Source organism: Anser cygnoides, chromosome Z (assembly GCF_040182565.1).
Source record: "Anser cygnoides isolate HZ-2024a breed goose chromosome Z, Taihu_goose_T2T_genome, whole genome shotgun sequence".
NCBI classification, from domain to species: domain Eukaryota; kingdom Metazoa; phylum Chordata; class Aves; order Anseriformes; family Anatidae; genus Anser; species Anser cygnoides.
In genome coordinates this window covers 59,136,226-59,154,938 of record NC_089912.1, presented here as the reverse complement: position 1 = coordinate 59,154,938, position 18,713 = coordinate 59,136,226, and the positions used below count along the sequence as shown (strand labels likewise).

General features: G+C 42.7%; 2 protein-coding genes and 1 long non-coding RNA gene across 16 annotated transcripts in view; 2 read left to right on the top strand and 1 right to left on the bottom strand.

Annotated features, from left to right (window-relative positions):
* The window catches only part of PIAS2 (protein inhibitor of activated STAT 2), a 36,559-nt gene extending 28,607 nt beyond the window's left edge, over nt 1–7,952 (top strand). For 3 of the 8 annotated variants that reach the window (XM_048051439.2, XM_048051435.2, XM_048051437.2), the window contains exons 11-14: nt 323–494; nt 2,646–2,785; nt 4,579–4,616; nt 6,044–7,952. In XM_048051439.2, the coding sequence (XP_047907396.1) occupies nt 323–494; nt 2,646–2,785; nt 4,579–4,616; nt 6,044–6,226 (533 nt within the window). In that variant the 3' untranslated portion in view covers nt 6,227–7,952. Of the gene's footprint in view, nt 1–322; nt 495–2,645; nt 2,786–3,255; nt 3,315–4,090; nt 4,253–4,578; nt 4,617–6,043 lie in introns of all 8 variants that reach the window. The other 5 variants (XR_007159228.2, XR_007159229.2, XR_007159226.2 and 2 more) reach the window with 5 other exon arrangements.
* LOC106037317 (uncharacterized) lies at nt 494–17,814 on the bottom strand. 4 transcript variants are annotated; one of them, XR_010827972.1, is made up of 6 exons: nt 17,449–17,814; nt 11,870–12,084; nt 11,100–11,280; nt 10,073–10,590; nt 9,289–9,950; nt 494–1,224 (listed from the first exon to the last, which is right to left on the bottom strand). It is a non-coding gene; the product is annotated as an uncharacterized lncRNA (long non-coding RNA). The 4 variants fall into 4 exon arrangements; XR_001207948.3 differs by having other exon boundaries at nt 9,289–10,163; nt 10,458–10,590; XR_001207945.3 differs by having other exon boundaries at nt 9,289–10,590.
* The window catches only part of ST8SIA5 (ST8 alpha-N-acetyl-neuraminide alpha-2,8-sialyltransferase 5), a 76,502-nt gene continuing 74,850 nt past the window's right edge, over nt 17,062–18,713 (top strand). For 3 of the 4 annotated variants that reach the window (XM_013183166.3, XM_013183164.3, XM_013183165.3), the window contains exons 1-2: nt 17,062–17,396; nt 17,669–17,803. The gene's annotated coding sequence lies outside the window, so the exon portion shown is untranslated. The remainder of the gene's footprint in view (nt 17,397–17,668; nt 17,804–18,713) is intronic. The other variant, XM_013183169.3, reaches the window with a different exon arrangement.

The following is an 18,713-nucleotide window of genomic DNA, read 5'->3' as shown; positions in this document are numbered from 1 at the left end:
AAAACTAAAAAGAAAGGGTTGTATCTCTAAAAAATGTGCATTTGTGGGTTTTGTCTTTGTTCTCTATAACAGCACCTAAAAAAAAAAAAGTTGCTCTTGTTATAGGTCCTTAAACTGTTAAGTGAAGATTAAAGCTTGTGCTCAATAATTCTCATTGTGACACAGAATACTACTAATAAAACTGGTCCAGAGTCATGATGGCCTCTGCAGTGGTCAGGAAGATGAGCTGAAACAGTATTTGAGATACTGTTTCTGCTGCAAATTGAAACAGCTGATGTCAAATGCCTTTTAAAAAAAAGTGGTATTTTATTTTCTGGTTTAGGTTCCAGTGTTGTTAGCAAACCGTGTTCTGTGACAGTGGCCAACGAGGTAAACAAGAAAAAAGTTGATGTGATTGACTTGACAATTGAAAGCTCTTCTGATGAAGAAGAAGATCCTCCTGCCAAAAGGAAGTGCATATTTATGTCTGAAACACAAGGAAGCCCAACCAAAGGGTTTGTCAATTTTAAAGTTGTTATTCCATAATGTCTCAGATAAACTGATATGCACTTGTAGTCTCTTTGGTATGCAGCTCTTTCCTTCCAGAGGAGAATTTCTAGGCCTCTCTTTGCAGAAGGTTGTATTGCTACAGTACCTCTGTACAGGCAAAACTCTATTAAATAGTTTTATGTCTCACAAAAAACTTGCACTGTTGCTGTGTTTGTAGGGATGTTTTTCCATAGTAAAAGAAACTGATGAAGCTATTGGACAGGATTCTCTTCAGATTATCCCAAGTGCAGGAGCATCATGCATTCTTGCAAAGTTAGCATCGTCTTACAGGCTGTTCTCACTGCCTTACCCCCTCCTTATCCGCTCTGGTGCCCAGGAAGAAGGCCAAGTTGTACGTTTCATCCGTTCTGTCAGTCCTGGCAGGGAGGCGCGTCGTCGTTTTCAAGGCAATAAGCTTTTCTTCTGTCTCCCTGTTAAAATCTGGGATGTCTTGGAATGGTGCTTGGCCCTGGTTTTCAGTCACTTCTGCGCCTTGGTTGGCACAACAGACAGCTCCCCAAGTCCCCTGTCAACTCCACTTTGTAGTTGTCCAACTTCAGCACTATGACTGGCAGGGACAGCAGCTTCTTCACTGTCGTGCCTTCTCCCCTCTGTCCCAGTCGGTGCAACTTGGCTGCAGTCACGGTCTGTGGCTTCCACAAAGTTCTTGCTCTTAAACTGTAGGGCCCAGGAGAGCTGCAGGGTGCACAGGGAGAAAACGGCATTCAGTCAGTGCTCCGCAAAGTGATTTCAAGCGTCAGCTTTCTGGTTAGTCATGCTGCATGGATGAGGTATGTGTCTCTCAGTATAGTAGCTGGTCTTTTACTAAAGTAGTAGTAATGAAACCAAAACTCTTCTGTTCTGCCACTTCTCAAAGTGATGAGCAGGTGTGCTGTCTGTAGTCTACAGGAATGTGTGCTCTTTGGCAACCAAATAGTTGGTCATCAACTGCTTTCAGCAGTGATGCTGAAGTGCTGTTGCTTGTTGTGAGCAGTCTTGCAAGAGGCACTTTTCTTATATTTATAAGAATTGCTACAAATGTGTCTTTTAATGAAGCTTCAGAAGGCACCAGGCCTTCCTTCCATGCTCTTGTGTTTGTCCAAGATGTCAGCCTACAACCATAAGTGTAAAAGGACTGAGTTTTCTTGTTTCTGTGACAGTTTTCCTTACTGTTTGGGTACGGAAACAGCATGTTTCGTTCTTCAAATCCAAGTCTAAGAGAGGCTTTTGGAGAATAGCTCATCTCCTGTAAACAATATTGCCTGAAATGCTAATTTTAGAAAAAACTGTGGGGTGGCCCCCCATTGGTAGGAAGTGAATATTCTGAAATTTAGGAGGGGCTTGAGAAAGGAGGGTCTGAAATCCAAGCTTCTGAAATCAGGAGTAGCATAAATGCACAGTGGAGCAGTCTGGGGAGGAAAACAAGGGGATAACTTGGTTGGTGGGCTGAAGGGGGGATGCGGGACATGTGGGAGTGGGACTGTTGGTGTTTTCACCTGACTGGAAGCTTATGAAACACTTTTATGCATGTGGCTGGCTGCCTGATTGCCTGTGATGTCTTCAATGGTGCTGCAAAGAAGCAGAGAGCTTTTAACTGGCTGTGTGCTCCTGGGGAGCTGAGCTTAGCTTGGGTTCAGCTGTGAGCAGAGATGGGTTCGATGCTTAACTCCTGCATTGGTATTCTGTGCTCCAGGGGTTGAATCATGTCAGTTGCATCCTTGGCAAGACAGGTCATCCCTGAGGAACAGTGATGTGAGAAACTTAGTGCCCTTCTCCTGGCTCAGGCTACCTGTGCATCCCTCCCAGGCTGATCTGCAGATACAGAGAGCCACTCCTGATCCCGACTGGACTGTTGTCAGTGACTCCAGCACTGTACTTTGTTTTAATGCCAACTTGCTCTTATGTCACAGCTGCTGTTGAGAGCCAAGATGCGGTCATGTTATTATGAAGACTGTTATGAAAGAGGAAATTAGAGTGGAGTACTGTGTAGTGAGTAGCCACGCTATAGTTGTGTTGTGACACAGTGACTGTGTGAATGAGAGTGCACAGCCGTGCATAATTTCTCCTCTGTAACTAATGGCCAGGCTGTTTGTAACATCCCATGCTGTTTGAAACAGGGTTCTCATGTATCAGCCATCTACTGTCAGAGTGCCCAGCGTGACAACGGTTGATACTGCTGCTATTCCTCCTTCGTTAACAGACTACCCAGTGCCATTCCATCACCCACCAATATCCAGTATTTCCTCGGACTTGCCAGGTAGGTGCTGTCTATTTTTCATGTGCATTCAGACAGCCTTATTAATCTGTGGGGTGGGTAAAAAAATTGGAGATGAAGTTTTTTAAATGGGAAAAGACTGTATGTAGCATTGCACTGATGTGATGTCTAGACAAGTCTAGTACAAGCTGTCTTCCCAGTGTGAGACTGTGTTTCAACAGTGATGTGAAAAACCTTGTTTCTGGGGTATGCCCTGACACTGGCGCTCTGGAATGGCAGCCAGAAACACTTCAGTTAGACTTTGTGTAAATGTCCGATTGTTACATGTGGTAGATGTGAGGGAGAGTAGCTGCTTGTATAAGTTTTAGAAATATAATGGTACTGACTCATCCCAGCCCTTAATGTAGAGATTTCTGCTAGCCGATTCTAGTGGTGCTCTGTCTAGACTGTATGAAAAAGGTTAAGGTGAGCTACAATATGTAAGCTGACCTCTATTGACTTTCTTTACCTAGACATACCCTAAATGCCTATGATGTATTCTTCAACACTGCTGCTAAATATCAGACAAAAGGTGGGGATACTGATTGTTTTCTATCCTGGCTCCTTGAAAAGAATTGTGTAGGGGGACTCTGGGGGTTCTCTTTGCCAGCTGTAGTGAACCCGGAGCCCAGGAAACGGTGACTTGTGACAAGAGGTGTCACGTGGGCCTCCTGTACTTCCCTCACCTGCTCCATTGCCTGTCTCCATTTCTCCCCTGCAACATCTCTGGGTTTTTTCCTCTTCTTTCAGTACCGGTTTGGCAAGGGGATGGATATCATTCCCTTTGTTTCTCTGTCCATTTTGGTTGCCTTACTGCTCCCTCCCTCCACTTCTCCCTTGGTAAGAAATCTGTTGTATTTCCAAATTGGATAGGAGACTAAGCTGAGAGAACGGAAGCCTAGAACTGTTTTGTTCATCTTTATCAACTGAAGTTTGAGCATATGCATGACCAAAAGCTCCGAATTCTATAAAAGCAGCTGGGCTTAAAACTCCTTCAAAATTTGTCTCTAACTTTCTCTGATGGAGGAAAGGAGAGATGCCACTGGCCAGAACAAAGCTGGAGGGTAATGGGAGAGGGAGGGAGGAAGCTTACCATTTCTTTCTCTTGACATAGCAAACACAAGGCCAAGATTTCAAAACAAAACAAAAAAGGCTGTGATTTCTCATTGGTTTCATATTTTTAAACATCTTGCTTTAAATGCTTACACACTAATGGTGTATAAGACGGGCACTGTTTCTCACTGCTCTTAGAGGATATACCTTGAACTACTTGTAGTTTCCTCTTCTTCATTCCTTTTATCTGTCTAGACACAAAGCGGGGATGATATTAGAAATGTTTCCTTATTGGCTGCCCATGGGTGGAGGAAGAGACCTGCTGCTTGTTTTTGGACTTGTGCATGTTGTGACTTTACTTCATTCCAGCATCTTTAATGTGATGACACTCTTCATGTCCCAGTTTGGCCAAGTCAGGTACAATATGCAGTGAAACTTGCATTATGAACGAACAGCTCCAAATGGCAACCTCCATCTAAGCAACCACATTGAACCACCCTGCAATATCCAGTGAATAATACATCATTGTCATTCTCATTCTTAAAAAGAGCCACTTGTACTAGAAAACATGTTTTGCTGCTGCCTGAAGTCGTTGAGAGTGGTGTCACAGTGATACACTTCATTTAGAAACTGTATAGCAATTGCAAAATCTGTTCTACGACAACAACAACAAAGTTCCTTAAACTTGTTGTTTATGAAGTAAAGAAAGATGCATCAGTTTATTATCCTTCTTTTCTTTCTAGGTCTGGATTTTCTTTCACTAATCCCAGTTGATTCACAGGTATGTTTTTTGAACTGCTGTGGGCTTAAATTCTAAGCCTGTTTTTTGTGACGTGCTGCTTGAGTGCTGTCAGGATGTTGTCATCCATATCGTGCTTGCAGTCCACTTGCTTAGACCTAACCACAGACCAGGACAACGCATTTGCCCAACAAGAGGTGGTAAAAAGAAAAGATGCATAGAGAAGATTCAGTTTGACTTCACTATGACAAATCCAGGCACAGGAAACTACTGATAGTTTGCCTTACAGAAGCAGATATTTGCACACATGGTGCTGCCATGAATACAATCATGTATTCATGCTTAGCTTACACTGTATCTGCAGGCCAGATTAATTTTTGTAAGCATACTTCACAGTTGGTTTTGATATCAGTTGTGGATTGAGTTCTAATGATGTTGATTTCTAGTGATGGGATCTTCAGTAGTTTGGGCATGTTACTGAACACTTCCACAAGTCCTTTAGCGTGATTACTTATGCCTTACTTATCATCACCTACTTACAATCCAAAGCCAACGGAGTTTATACAAATTTTGTAGGTCAAAGGTAACCAGTTAGTGCTTTTCCTTCCATGGAAACAAACTTTATACCGTTAAGAATGTAAGGATCTAGTTACAGTAAGAATCACAGATGGGCTACAACCTTCAAGGGGGAAAACTGTCTCCCTAAGATAGTATTCAGACCTGGGGTCTCGTAAGAGCAGAGCCGAGGGGGAGAATCACCTCCCTTGACCTGCTGGCTTTGATTTGCAGCCCAGGGTATGATTGGCTTTCTGGGCTGCAAGTACACTGCTAGTTCCTATCTAGCTTTTCATCCACCAGCACTCCCAGGTCCTTCTCAGCAGAACTGCTCTCAACCCATTCCTCCCTCAGTCTGTGCTGGTACTGGGGATCACCCTGACCCATGTGCGGGACCTTGCTCTGCTCTTCAAGCCTGTCAAGGTCGCTCTGGATGGCATCCCATCTTTCTAGTGCATCAAATGCGCCACTGAGCTTGGTGTTAACCTGCGATTTGCTGAGGGTGCACCCCATCCCACTGTCCATGTTATTAGTGAAGATACTAAATTTATTCACAAAAATTCTAAATAGTGCTGTTTCCAGTATGGACTGTTAGGGGAGCCATTCATTACAGGTTTCCAGTTGGATGCTATGGTGGGGGCCATGGTCATGGTAGTGTTTCCTAATGTGCCAGTAAATGCTCGAGCTAGCCTGCTAACAGGACAAAGAACAGGGTGGATGAGGAAGGAAGGGTTTGTGCTACCACCTCTGCTTGCTTACTTGCTGTTTTGCAGAACTTTGGTCTTGCTGTGCATGTGTTAATGAAGTTCTGCTAGTAACCTGTTTTGTGCTTGTTGTAGGGAAGATGTATCTTCAGAGCATACATTTCCCTTGTGCAGTTAGTCTCTTCATTCTTCATTGTTTGTTTCAAACAGTACTGTCCTCCTATGTTTTTGGATAGTCTCACCTCAACCTTAACAAGCAGCACGCCTGGCAGCATCATCACATCAACCAGTCACCACGAGAGCAGCACGCACGTTAGCTCCTCTAGCAGGAGCGAGACAGGAGTTATAACCAGCAGCGGAGGAAGTGCTCCAGACATCATCTCACTGGACTGAAACAAGAGGCAGCCTTGGAACTCCAGGAGAAATTGCACAGAGCTGCTTGTTGTATCTCTGGAACTTCAGCATCTCGGAAGTTACGCTGATATTTATTGAAAGGATTTGCCTTCCAGAAATGGAGTAAACTCATCTACACTAGGAACAGAAGTGATAGATTTTTTTTTTCTTGCTCATTAAGTAGCTGATATAGGAAAGGCCCCTTCAGAACATGCTTTTGGCCTGTTCTGGGGAAACTGACTTTTTGTTGTTGGATAGATTCCACAAGTGGTTTTTAATTTTGTTGTAAAACACAGCAATAATGTAAAAACAAACTTTTTTTAAATAAAAAGGCACTTAACCACTCTAGAACAACAACCTGGACAATGGTGCAGAAGTGTATGCATTGGTGAGTTTTTAATATTTTCACTGGGGCCTGTAATAAACTTCATTTAAAACAATGAAGCTTTGTGAAATAGCCATGACTTGTGTTTTATGTTTCCTGCTCCCCACTTTCCCCTTACTGGGGAAGGTAGGGAAAGCCTCTGTAAATGTGTTTTTTTTCCTTGATTTCATGTTGTTCACAAATGTAACACTCCAAACTGTGACTTCTTCCTCTTTAATGTGTTTTGAGCTGGGGAGGGAACAAACTATCTATGCAAACCTTGCATTATACAACCTCTGTGTGCTGCCATGTCAGAAGTGGGACACCTCCCCATCACCACCAAAACCCCCAAACTATGCACAGTTGAGCCATAGCTGAGTTTCTGGTTTGGTAACTTTAAGAGGTGATGGAAAGAAAACCTTTCAACTCCTTAAAGTCCTTGGTGCCCTTCTGTGCTGTTACCACCCCCCCAGATGCACCACTGAGTTGCATGCTTTCTATGGTACCCATGTGGAGACTGCAGCGATTACTTTCTCCAGAGCAGAACTGTTTTCTAGTATGCCTTGCCCATGGCTTTGCCACTTTAGTAACTGCTGCGTTCTGCTTGGGCATGCTGCAGTCTGACTTGCCACAGTGGAATCATGGCTTTTGGGAAGAAAAAAGCTGTAGCTGCACACTGTTCCCACCAAACTGGAGCTAGGGTTAGGATTTAACGATGCTTTGTCCTGCAGTAGAAAAGCCATGATTAAAAGGCCACATAATCAGCTAGAAATAACTTCCTCCTCTCTTACTACTCTGAATTTGCCGCTTTGTTCAGTATATGCAGTGTCTCCTTGCACGTTTCTAAGGATAATGTTGGCAGTACTGTATTGGAAGAGGTTACAGACCAGGAAAATCAACTAATTTCCATAGAGCTGGAAAAATGATACTGTCGTTATATGTTGACATAGCAACTTTTCCAAGTGTTGTTTCTCAGTAACTGTATTTGAGATTACTCTTTTCCCTAGTTTCCAGCCTTCATTTTGCGCTAATTTTGTTCTGTATTTTTGTATTTCTTTAGTCAGATGTCTGGTGCTTTTTGCCTTCTGTTACTGTTACAGTATTTGAACTAAGTATATGGATAAGAAATATTGAAGCAGGATGTATTGTACCTCTTGTCTGCCCTGTACTCCCATCTGTAATGCTGCATTGCTATTCTTCATTGCCTTTTTTGTATTATCTTTCACATCAATCTTCAGTTCACTGGTTGGTCTTAATATTGCATCCATTTTCTTCTCCTTTCCTTATCTGTTAAATTTTTGTACCTGTTAAGGATCAGTTTTTAGCATGATTTATTTCCAATAAAGCCATGCTACTCATGAATTTTTTTCCTAATGCCCTGCAGCTGATCAGTGCTCTCTGCATCACAACTGCACAACAACTTAAACTAGAAACAGAGGGGGGAGAGGTTTGAGAGCCTTTGTGAATAAACTGTTTAAACTTACCTGTTTTACTGAAGATGCTGTTTGTACTATTAATCACAAACCGATCTGGCTGAAGTGAGGTAAGCATCTTACAAATAATTCAGAAAACTTAACGCAAGGGTAAGTGCTAATTTTAGGACATACGCTCTAAAAAAAACATTGGTATTTATAAAATACAGTTAGAATATTGTTAAGCACGTGAAATGTGTCCAGTTGACTGATGATAAAGGGCTGTGTTCTCTAGCCAGTCAGGGCAGGACTTTTGCAGCTGCCGTTAGTTTTAAATAAACCTTCTAGACCTATGACAGCCCTATCAAATGCAAACTTAAGGGATGTGTGTTCTACGCATCTAGGAGAGAACTAAACTGTTAAGGCATAAACTGTTAGGGCAGTGTGAGGCAAGCGTTAATGTGAACAGTGTAGTTTTCCTACCATGTTGATATAAACACAGTAATGATCAAGCTTTAGTAATAGCTAAATCCTTTAATTTACTTGTTTGTGAATGATACGCATCAATGAGCTGAAATAGTGTGGTACAGTCGTGACCTATTTGATTTTTTTTTTCCACCAAACAATAAAGCCTTCATTTAAGTAGTGGTTGGTGCAGAGGAGACTGGGAGTCCCAGCTTAATGGCACAGATCTTGATTCCAGGTGTGCTTCTTCTGATAAGCACACCTGTCCATTGTATCTAGGTTAGTTTTTGCTTTACTCTTCCTTAAACAAGTCCTACATGGAAGTTAAAACGCATCTGACTATTTATCAAAGTACTTTGGCCAGGAGAACATCTTGCAGAAAAGGTCCAATGACTTCTTACCTCTTTCTGCTAAGGAAGTATCTGCTTCTCTGAGAGGACTCAGAGAATGACCATCACACACGAATAACCATCACACAAACACAGCCGTGCTGCAAGAGAGCGCCCTTTTTTCCACCCATGTGTATGCTGCATCTTTTTCTGCATTTGCTGAAAGCAATCTTATTTAGCAGGGCTAGCTGCTAAAATGTGAGTCTCAGAGAGGCTGTACCTGTATACCTGAGGACTATTAGCTCGAACTGGTTTACAAGCTTTCATGCTTCTACAAAGCTGTCCAAAACAATTATGTCATGTTGGCAGGGCTTTGCCCAGCGATACAGCACTGACCACATGAGGTTCTGTACCTGTCCAGCAGCAAGAACTGCGGCACTTCCACTTGTAAATCTGCTTTTAAGTCTAGGCTCTGGATGCTAGGAAGCTTACCTGTGACTGCAAGCCTTTCACTATCAGTCTTCAACAACACAGAGGATTCAAGTTTGGAAATGAGTGAACGCATCTTCTGTCTGAGAGGACAAAAACTGACCATTCAACAAGAATTTCTGCAAGAACAACAATGAAGGGAGCTCCTTCCTAGGTTAGAAAACAATTGCGGATTAGGAAAATTGGAAAGTAAAACATTAGAAAGAACAACTGCTTTTTGTGTATTTTTGCTACAGGCAGCAACAATCACAGACAAGATACAGACAACAACAATTCCATAAACCAAATTAACACGTTATTTTTATTTTTTTTAGTAGGTGATTATGCCACAATCCCAATATGTTAAGACTGTGTGTATTCAATGTGATATTTTAAAAACTTTCCGTTTTCTTCCTTGGTTTTATGAGGAAAGGGTCTCAGGACAAAACTGGGCAGTGTGTCACACAACACGAAACAGATATAACAGATATATTACAACTTATCTAGGAAGTTAGCTAGAGGTGGAATGCCATCCTTCAAGCCTTTGCGTTTACACGTTTCAGCCACAACTTGCAGAGGATGAGAATTTACATCGTTAGGATCTCCAGGCAAAATCTGCCAGTGATCAAAGGCGCACTGTGGAAAAGCCTGGCTGCTGGTGTTGGACTTCAAGTCAGCAGTAAAACCTAATGCAAAGGGGAAAAAGAAAAGGATGATTAAGCAACAGAAAATAATGGTTTATTGTGAATTTCTGCATAGATAGAACCCTAAAAACTCTGTTTTGAGAACCTGAGTAAGGTAGTGCTACCTTTTCAGGCTCACACCCCATCTTCCTTTTAAATATACCAATACCAAATTTTCTTGTCAGCTGCCACTGAAGACAAACTCTTTCATCCAACCTGGGAACAGAACCAGATAAACACTGTTAAGTCTTAATTTGCAGAAGATGCCACACATCCTTCTGGCACCCTCTGCTGGCGTGAAAGCCCAATTGAGTAGGTTGCCAGAAAAAAAAAAAAAAGAAAAGTCAATTATTTCTTCTAAACCAATGAAATGAAGATGTGAAGAGAGAACAGGAAGAAACCTGGAGCTAATAAAATTGGAATTCCTAAGTCCCTTTCACCCTGCAGCGGTCTTTTTTTCAAATGTGTGTGGGTAACAAAACAAAACAAAACAAAAAGAGGTTATCTTACCAAATGACTCATTTACAGGGAGGTACGCCTTGACTACAAACATTGGAGTTCCCGTCACTTGGGATTCTTCAGAAACATGTCCCCTTTTCCTGTTCAGCACACGACAGATCCCACCAACCATTTCTTCTGGGCACTATAAAAACAAACAAACAAAAAAAAGCTATCAACTTAAAACTAGCAGATCCCCAGTTACTAAAACACAGCCAGAGAGCATTAGACAATTCTTCTAAACAGGTCACTTGATCTCCTTCCCACAGCGGCTCCCCTCTCAAAGAAATTTTTCATGTGTAACAAGTGGCTTTGCTCCCACTTCCAGGACCTCTTTCAGAAGGTCTGCTTGACTTCTCTGCCTCATAAGGCTAGGAAGTCTCCAAATACTGCATACACTGGGTAGACTGGGTTGCCGTTTGCATGCACAAAGTGAGGCAAAATGGCACATGGATGGTGAAATACCTTCAACAACCTTTGGGTACGAGAAAGCAGGGTCCTCTACTCTGTAATAAATGCATTTATCACAGGATGCAAATTTTATACAAACAATCTCACCATACATCATCTTACAAGTTCAAACATGGCTAACAAGCATTCTGATAAAATTGAACTTGAACAAACAAAACCAAACACCTTTCCTTGGAAACATACCACTAAGGTTGCAAAAAGTCCCCTGCTTTGTCATGGCAGATCTCACGAGTCATAAAGGTGAAATACTTCTCCTTTTTCCTGTTTTGTCTTTACTTGCACTCACGCTCCTCAGTCTTCACGGCCAAGACATTTTTAAGCAACTGAGCTGGTAGATTTCCTTCCCAGCATCCAGCACCATAGCCTGGAATTAATTTTTAAAGTAGGTCTTAAATCTTCTAGTCACTTTTAAGATAGTTAAGACAAACTGGTATGTGAACTGCTGTACTTGGTGATACATAAATATTTTTAGCATGAAATACATTTTCCAGGCTCTTTCATGGAAAAATGTCCTTTACCATTACCATGCTTCAAATTACTTTACAACTTGCTAACTTTGCAGTTGCAGGTATCACAGAGGCAATACTAAAAAGACAGAGCCCACCAAACTCATTTTTAGGAACAGTGCATCAGTCTGTAAGCAATCCAGTAAAAACAAAGGCTACTAATAAGAATCTTTCTAAAAGCATCTTCCTCGGTAGTGAGAAACAGATAAGAGCTGTCACTAGATATCTCTTACAAGCTGCACTCCAAAACTGCCCAAATTGCCCTCTGAAGACAGATGACATGGACTGTGAACTTCTGTTCTGTAATGCACAACTTGATTCACATATCAACTTGAAAAAGATCTGACAAGATGCAAGGCTTTAAGCAAATGATCTTTTTAGTCATCAAACTAAAATAAAAAATACCAACCAAAAAAATAACCCAGAAAGAGGCAAACAAACTCTTACGTAGACTTGATGGTGATACATCTTTCTTGTTCATCTTTCCGCCTGTCTGTGAATCGTGTTTCGTCAGCTCTGGCTGAAGCAATGACGCCTGCTTTACAAATCAAGGTGTCTGTCAGTGTTGATTTGCCATGGTCAACATGAGCAATCACAGCCATATTTCTAATATTGGACTTCTTGTCCATGAGCGCTTGGATCTGGTCTTCTGTGAAATTCACCTGGGTAGGGAAGGAAAAAAAAATAGTTTCTTTTTAAAGCAAGTCTATGTGACATTTAAACTTTTACTACATGATTCTAAATTCACAATCTAAAGAAACGAAGTTGTTCATGACATTAAGTATTACAAATAGGTCACATTTATGACATGATTTTGTAAGTACGAAGAGTGGAGGTATACCTTAAAATACAGCTCAGACTTAGCTGCCATAAAAAGGGAGAATCCCCCCGTGGGGACAGAACAGCTCATCTCTGCCAAGCGCTACAGGAGCAGCGGCACACCCAGCTGCACGCTGCAGCTCTCAGGAGAGCTCTCACAAACGGCCTCTCCTCTCCTCCTAGCGCTGCCCCGTGCTTTGCTAAGTCTTCCTCCGAGGCTGCTCCCCACATCCCGAGGCTTTTGGTGTTTTAGGCAAGGGCCTGGCTCTTCTGCGGCCAATATACCAGAAACTGATGGTTTGCGTCTGCCAAAAACCTCTTTAAAAGACTTCATTGGTGAAATGCAAGATTTTCAGAGCCCCTCTCACAAACGTTAACCCAGGAAGAATTTTTCTTATTTCCATAATGACTCTGCCTGTTGCTAAGAGCTATTCCCCTCCTTCGATTTGCAGAAGAAAGTACCTGACCCTGGCAATTATGTATTAAGCACGTGACACCTTAGCAAAGGACAACGAGATCTTACTAATCTAGGCTTGTCTCGTTCTGTACTGAGAGACACCTGTAGGTCACACAAGTGCAGTTAATGGGGTTATTCTTGCAAATCCTTTTAATGCATGAAGTGCCACATAGGGGAAAAAAAAAAAAAAAAGATGGGGAATATTAACCATACACAAAAATCACACACCACACCACTAGTTTATACTAGTTGCTCTAATGGGGAAAAATACACCAGAAGGAACACTTAAAAAGACGGAGTTGTAATTAGTGGAGAAATAAAGAAACGCATTTCTATCACTACAGCAACAAATGTTTCTAACGCAGTCTGAGTCTTAATGAGTGCATCTGAACACCTGGAACCTGTCTTCATGCAAGGATAAAATATTAGTGAAAAAAAACAACCCAGCTCAGACCAAAATATAATTACATGTAGGAGACAAAGCAGGGTTTTTGTACATGTACAGATACATTTCTGATCTGCTTCTTTATTACTCCACATCCTAACTTCAGGCCATACGGAAGGGAGGTTACGCTGCACAGCCCTTGGAGCGAGGGGGGATGTGGTAGAGAGCCTCTGGGTGAGGATTAAGGGTCCGACAGCAACCATGATGTTGTGGGTGTCTGCTGCCGGCTGCCCGCGCAGGATGATGGCATGGGGAGCTGTTCTTTGGCAACGGGGAAAATCTCAGGGTGAGCCACCCTTGTCCTTACGGGAGACTTCAAATTCCCATAACGTAAACTGGGAATATCATGCTGCCGTGACAAGTAGGGCTGGGAAATTGCTAAAGCATGTTCCTAAAGAATATTAAAGAATTCGACTTTTAACATTTTCCTGTTTTTATATTGTGCTGTGCTAAAAAGAAGAAAAAAAAAAGATCACTATTCTGTGACAATTTAGTGCTACAACTGTGCTACATACAAACATCTCATAATGTATGTGAACACAAGTGTTGAGAAGTACACCTACCACCTCTTTGTGTTTGCTAACTACCCACTTAATTGATAAATATTTAACTAGTGTAAATATTACTTTACATTTTGTACTCCTTTAGATATTACTTTTAACTGAAATCTTTATTTTTTCATTGTCTGCAAGTTTCCAACACACAGGCTAAATTTAAGTCTTTTTTTGGGGCAGGGAGCAGAGATAACCATAACAGTTTTCTTCCTTATGTTTTACGCATGCAGTCCTCCTACAAATGTCCATTTACATTAACGTAAACTTCATGCACATTTTTCTCCCACTTGACTGGATGCTCTCCTACAGGCTGTTCACATAGTCTGTGACAGGATGGTATTGGAGTTGTAAAATCCCTGATCTGTACCTAAAAACAAAGCCTTACCCTCCAGTTGGGATAATCATATCCCCCTGTTGTAAAAGTAGAAGATATATGGAGTGACCATTATAAAAGACTTGGATGTGAAACAACAGTTTTATGGTGTAGTTGCTTGGTGGTTTAAGAAGTCATTAGGAAAACAGTGCTATTGCTTGTGGAGCTGCAGCAGCTTGGGTTTGAGACAAAAAAAGCTTTCAGTCACGGTGAAGGAAAGGAGAGCACAGAAGCACAGTGAGAGATGAGCAAGGCCAGACAGTACTGGAGAGGAAGGCGGGGGGTAAGGCAAAGAGAAGGGAAATCTACAGCCAACTTTAAGGGACTGGAAGGACCCCAGGTCCTAGAGCTCTGTGTTATACCACAACAGAAGGGCAACATCATCAGTTAAGGGGGTTTAGAAGCAGGCATCAGTAAGTGACCTCAAAGCTTCTGCTGACAAATCTCTGGGCAAGACAACCCCAAAAACATATTACAAAATTTAACTCAAACTTTCCATCCTTTTGCTCAACTACAAGACTGCATCCCTTCCCAGAAGCCGAAGTTCCAGCATTAAAGTTATTACTGCATTAGTACTTTTCGCCAGGAATACAACAACGCAACACACCTAGGCATGAAGCTTTCAGCACGGAGGAAGCTACATTTTACAGAAATCTGCAAAACCGCTCCTTATCTTGCTCCTGCAAGCACCAGTCCTTTCCCTCCTAGTGGCTTCCACACCTGGAGAATTATCTCCAAGTTGGATTCTTATCCTCAGGGTGTTCAGGGACGCGGGGTCAGGATAATTAAATCTTACCTAAAGCCCTAGAAGTAAGTTTGCTGCTGGCAATGACATCTTATGCAACAGAGCAATAATGCTCATTTGTTGCAGAGGATGGGATTTTCTTGGCTACCACCCCATAGTGTAGGACAAATCCTACAGAAATCTGAAGTTATTAAATGTCTCATTGCTCCCTATTCAGGACACATACATAATACAATAAGGGCTGAAGAAAAAGAGAAAAGAAATTAGCCTAAACCAAACATTGTAAAGTCTTTTCACTGTCTGTCATTGCTTGCTGGAAAACAATCTTTTCTCCTTTAAAATTACCCCAAATCTTTCTTCTTTGCATTTGACCTCAAACTGATTTGGACAACCATTTAACCTACCAAGTAATAAGGCTTGCAGAGACTAATTATTATTTAAAAATTGACATAGAATTTACCTGCACAAAAATCTACATTTTCACCAGTAGTTATATTTCAATTTTCTTCCAGGTCATTGATGAAATCATTAAGTAGCATTACAGGACAGCAAACTTGTTCTATGTGGTCACTCCCTTTACCTAATTAATTCATCAACAGTTAGTGAAGTTGGAAGGCACTTGCAGACCATTTCAGTAAACTAAAAGCTAATAAGGAGCCAGAATGCCACAACTATCTGAATCACCAAGACACTGCAAAAATTTTAGCTATTACTGATGTCTTTATAGACAGGGATTCTCATCTAAAGACATTCAAAAATCTTTAAAGAGGTTTATCTCCTGCTCTGATCGTGGCTGTACCCCTCAGTTTTGCTGGGATTACGCAATCATTCTTCAGTGCTTTACTCAGTGTGTCCTACATAAATCCGTGTGTGTCTACAAGGAACTTCAGGCCAATACTGTTTTGCCTTCTCAACTCCTGCTGCAACACTGGCTTTCAAAAAACAGAGGAAAGTCATTATGAGTGCTCCCCCAAAACAGTCAGTATCAACATTTACCATTTAGATGAACTTAATATTGACAGCCAAGCACACCTTTGTTATCTTTTGGTTAATCCATTGGCCTAAATAAGTATTTTTAAGAGCATAACACTGCTGTCTCACTTTCAATTCACTTTGTTGTATCACAGCAGCTGTTCTTGTTTATACAGCTCAGTAAAGCATAGTTAAGTTTCTGCTAATTAGCTTGTTAATAAAATATAGTATATTAGAAAACATAGAGAGCTCAATTCAAGCATTAATATTAATGTCTTGCAAGGTTTTCTGGCAGAAACTTCAGGAATATGTATTAGTAAAATACATTTACCTCTTCAGTTACCCAAATGCCAATGGAGAATTTACCATTTATGCTGTTCTATAATGGAAAGAGGCATTGGCATCACAACAATTTTTGTCACAAAGACAACTGAAAGCACAAAGCCAGATTAAAAATTAATAGCCATTTTAATTTTAAATCTGTTTCTCGTTGTAGAACTGCTACAAAGCTTCTTATCTGTTGTGCGAGGGAGCAACCAGATCAAAGTTATCTTGCTATACAATGCTGCAGAGGAGTTAAGGTCTTCTGCCAGTGACACCACGCAAAAGCGAAGGAGAAGGCAGTGGTATTTGCAGGAGGGAGAAACATCGCTGGTTTATTACAAACAGAACATCACTTCGGCCAAAAACCTTCAAGCTTTGTGGCTGCTACAGCCAGCCACAAGGACCTTCTCCTGACAGGTACTGCGTGCCATTTGGGCAACCCGCACCGCAGCTGCTGCCTCATCGCAGCATAGCCTCAGGTCAGAAATACATCTTTTAAAAGCAAAGAAAAATTAAATGTCTGTTGAAGCTGACTAGGTAACTATACTGCCCGTTTCAGCACAAGATTGTGACAGTTGTTCAGCAAAAGATTACAGGAATAAAACCGAAGATCCAGGAAACGCGAAGCCATGCAAGCATCTGCTCGTCACAGAAACAGGTTGCTAAATTCTCATTCACTAGGATAAAAAGAGCTTCAAAATAGGTGAAACTGCTTTTATTTAAAATAACAGGGCAGGTTCATTAAGGGGAAAAATGACAGATAAATAAATCATCCCCACAGCACAGCCTGTCTCTCCTGACCTGGTTCAGGTCAGGGCGTCCTTCCCTGCGGATAGTGCACGGTACATGTCTGGTCACACACAGGCAAAGCCTCTCCCCAACCTCAATGGAAAAAATGCTTTTATCTCCCACATTTATAAACTCTGATGCCCAGTGTTTAACCCCAAAGCTTCCTCTTGACTTGTGAGCAACACAGACACGTCCAAAGCCGTGCCCTGCACCAGGAGGGGGAAGCAGCAAATCCCCCTGCCCCCTTACAGGAACAGAGCTCGGAGGGGATAAAAACGAAGCTCAGATGCCGGGAGGGAGGGGACGCGCCCAGCACCGCCCCAGCAGCCTCCTGCCGGCTCCAGAGGGACGACACCAGCGCCGGGGTGCCAGAGAAACGAGGCGAAGCTCCCCGAAAGTGCCGCTGCGAGCCGCCAGCCCTCCCCCACAGCGGGCAGGGCGAGAAGATGGCGGCCGCGCCCCCCTCAGGAGCCCTCTCCTCAGAGGACGGCGGCGGGTAGGCAGCCGCGCCTCTCCTCCTTCTCCTCTTCTTCCTCCTCCTCACTCACCGTGGCCGTGGGTCCCTCCTTCTCTCTCAGCTGCGGCCGGGCTCCTGAGGTGGTGTCAGTCCTGCCCTGCCCTGCCCCGCCAGCCGCTGCCTGGTTCCCGTGTCCACGGTGTCGGGAGGGGACGGAAGCCCCCCGGGGTCCCCCCTCTGCTGGGTGGACAGGGAAGGGAGTCCCGGCGGCAGCCGCCCAGCTTTTCTCAGGTCCTCTTCCACTTTTTCAGGTGCTGGCAGCGGTGAGGAGGACGCGAGGCGGAGCCCTGTCCCCGTCCTTGTCCCTGTCCCCGGGCACAGCCTGCAGGGGGAGATGCAGCCTCGGCTCCGGCGTCCTGCCTCCTTTCTCCTGCTGGACCCCAGCGGTAGGTTTTCCACCGGGGTGTGTGCCCTGAGCAGCCGGGTTTGGGGCCAAAGCAGCCGGGTTTGGGGCTAAAACCCCTCGGTGGTTCCTTCTAGCGGTGGGTTAAATGGCTTAGCAGCTCCCGGTTAAGGTGCAAAGCCAGCAAGTCCCTTCAAAAAATAACTTGCTGTCATTAAAGGCATTAGAGTAATAACACTTCACATTCCTAATCCAGACTTTCACCTGAAAATGTCTTCTAGAAATATTATGTAATTAAGTTGTCAAGCACAGAGTGAGTGCATGAATGTCTTAACCAGCTTCTGGGATCAAGATAAATGAAAATTTATATAGTAGTGCTTCCTAAAAACTGAAGGTCAGAGAAGAAGAATATCAAATCCAACTATGCTGTAAACATATTGTTACGTATAAAACTCTATGGATGGAATAAATGGGACTATTGACCATGCCAAAGGAGTGTTACGGGTCAGAAACAGCTCCCAGCCTCAGGCATGGAAAAGTACTGTCCTGGTACTTTCTGCAGAGCTTCTGACCGAGGAGAGCTTGCAGGATTTTACTCAATCAGATAAAGTTCAATACAATCAAATAGATTTAAGATATCAAAATAGCGACAGCAAGCGCTCCGGAAGGAGTGGAAAGCGAGAATGGGATTAGGAAATTCTGGCCTGCACATTTTTTTTCTTCTCTTGACACAGCAGGAGCTCAGAATTACACGTTGCCTCAAAGGCATTACTCATTTTATCAAAGAGCAGGTATTAGTCATACCCTACTCCTCAAAGCAGTACTATAACAGAGGAAAAACTAGATCTCAGACCTTCATATTGCATGGGCTGTAAGCCCTATGTTTTTCTGCCTTGTCATTTGCTATACTTGAAAAGAATAATGGCTGACCAAAAGTCCTTTACTTGTCCAGG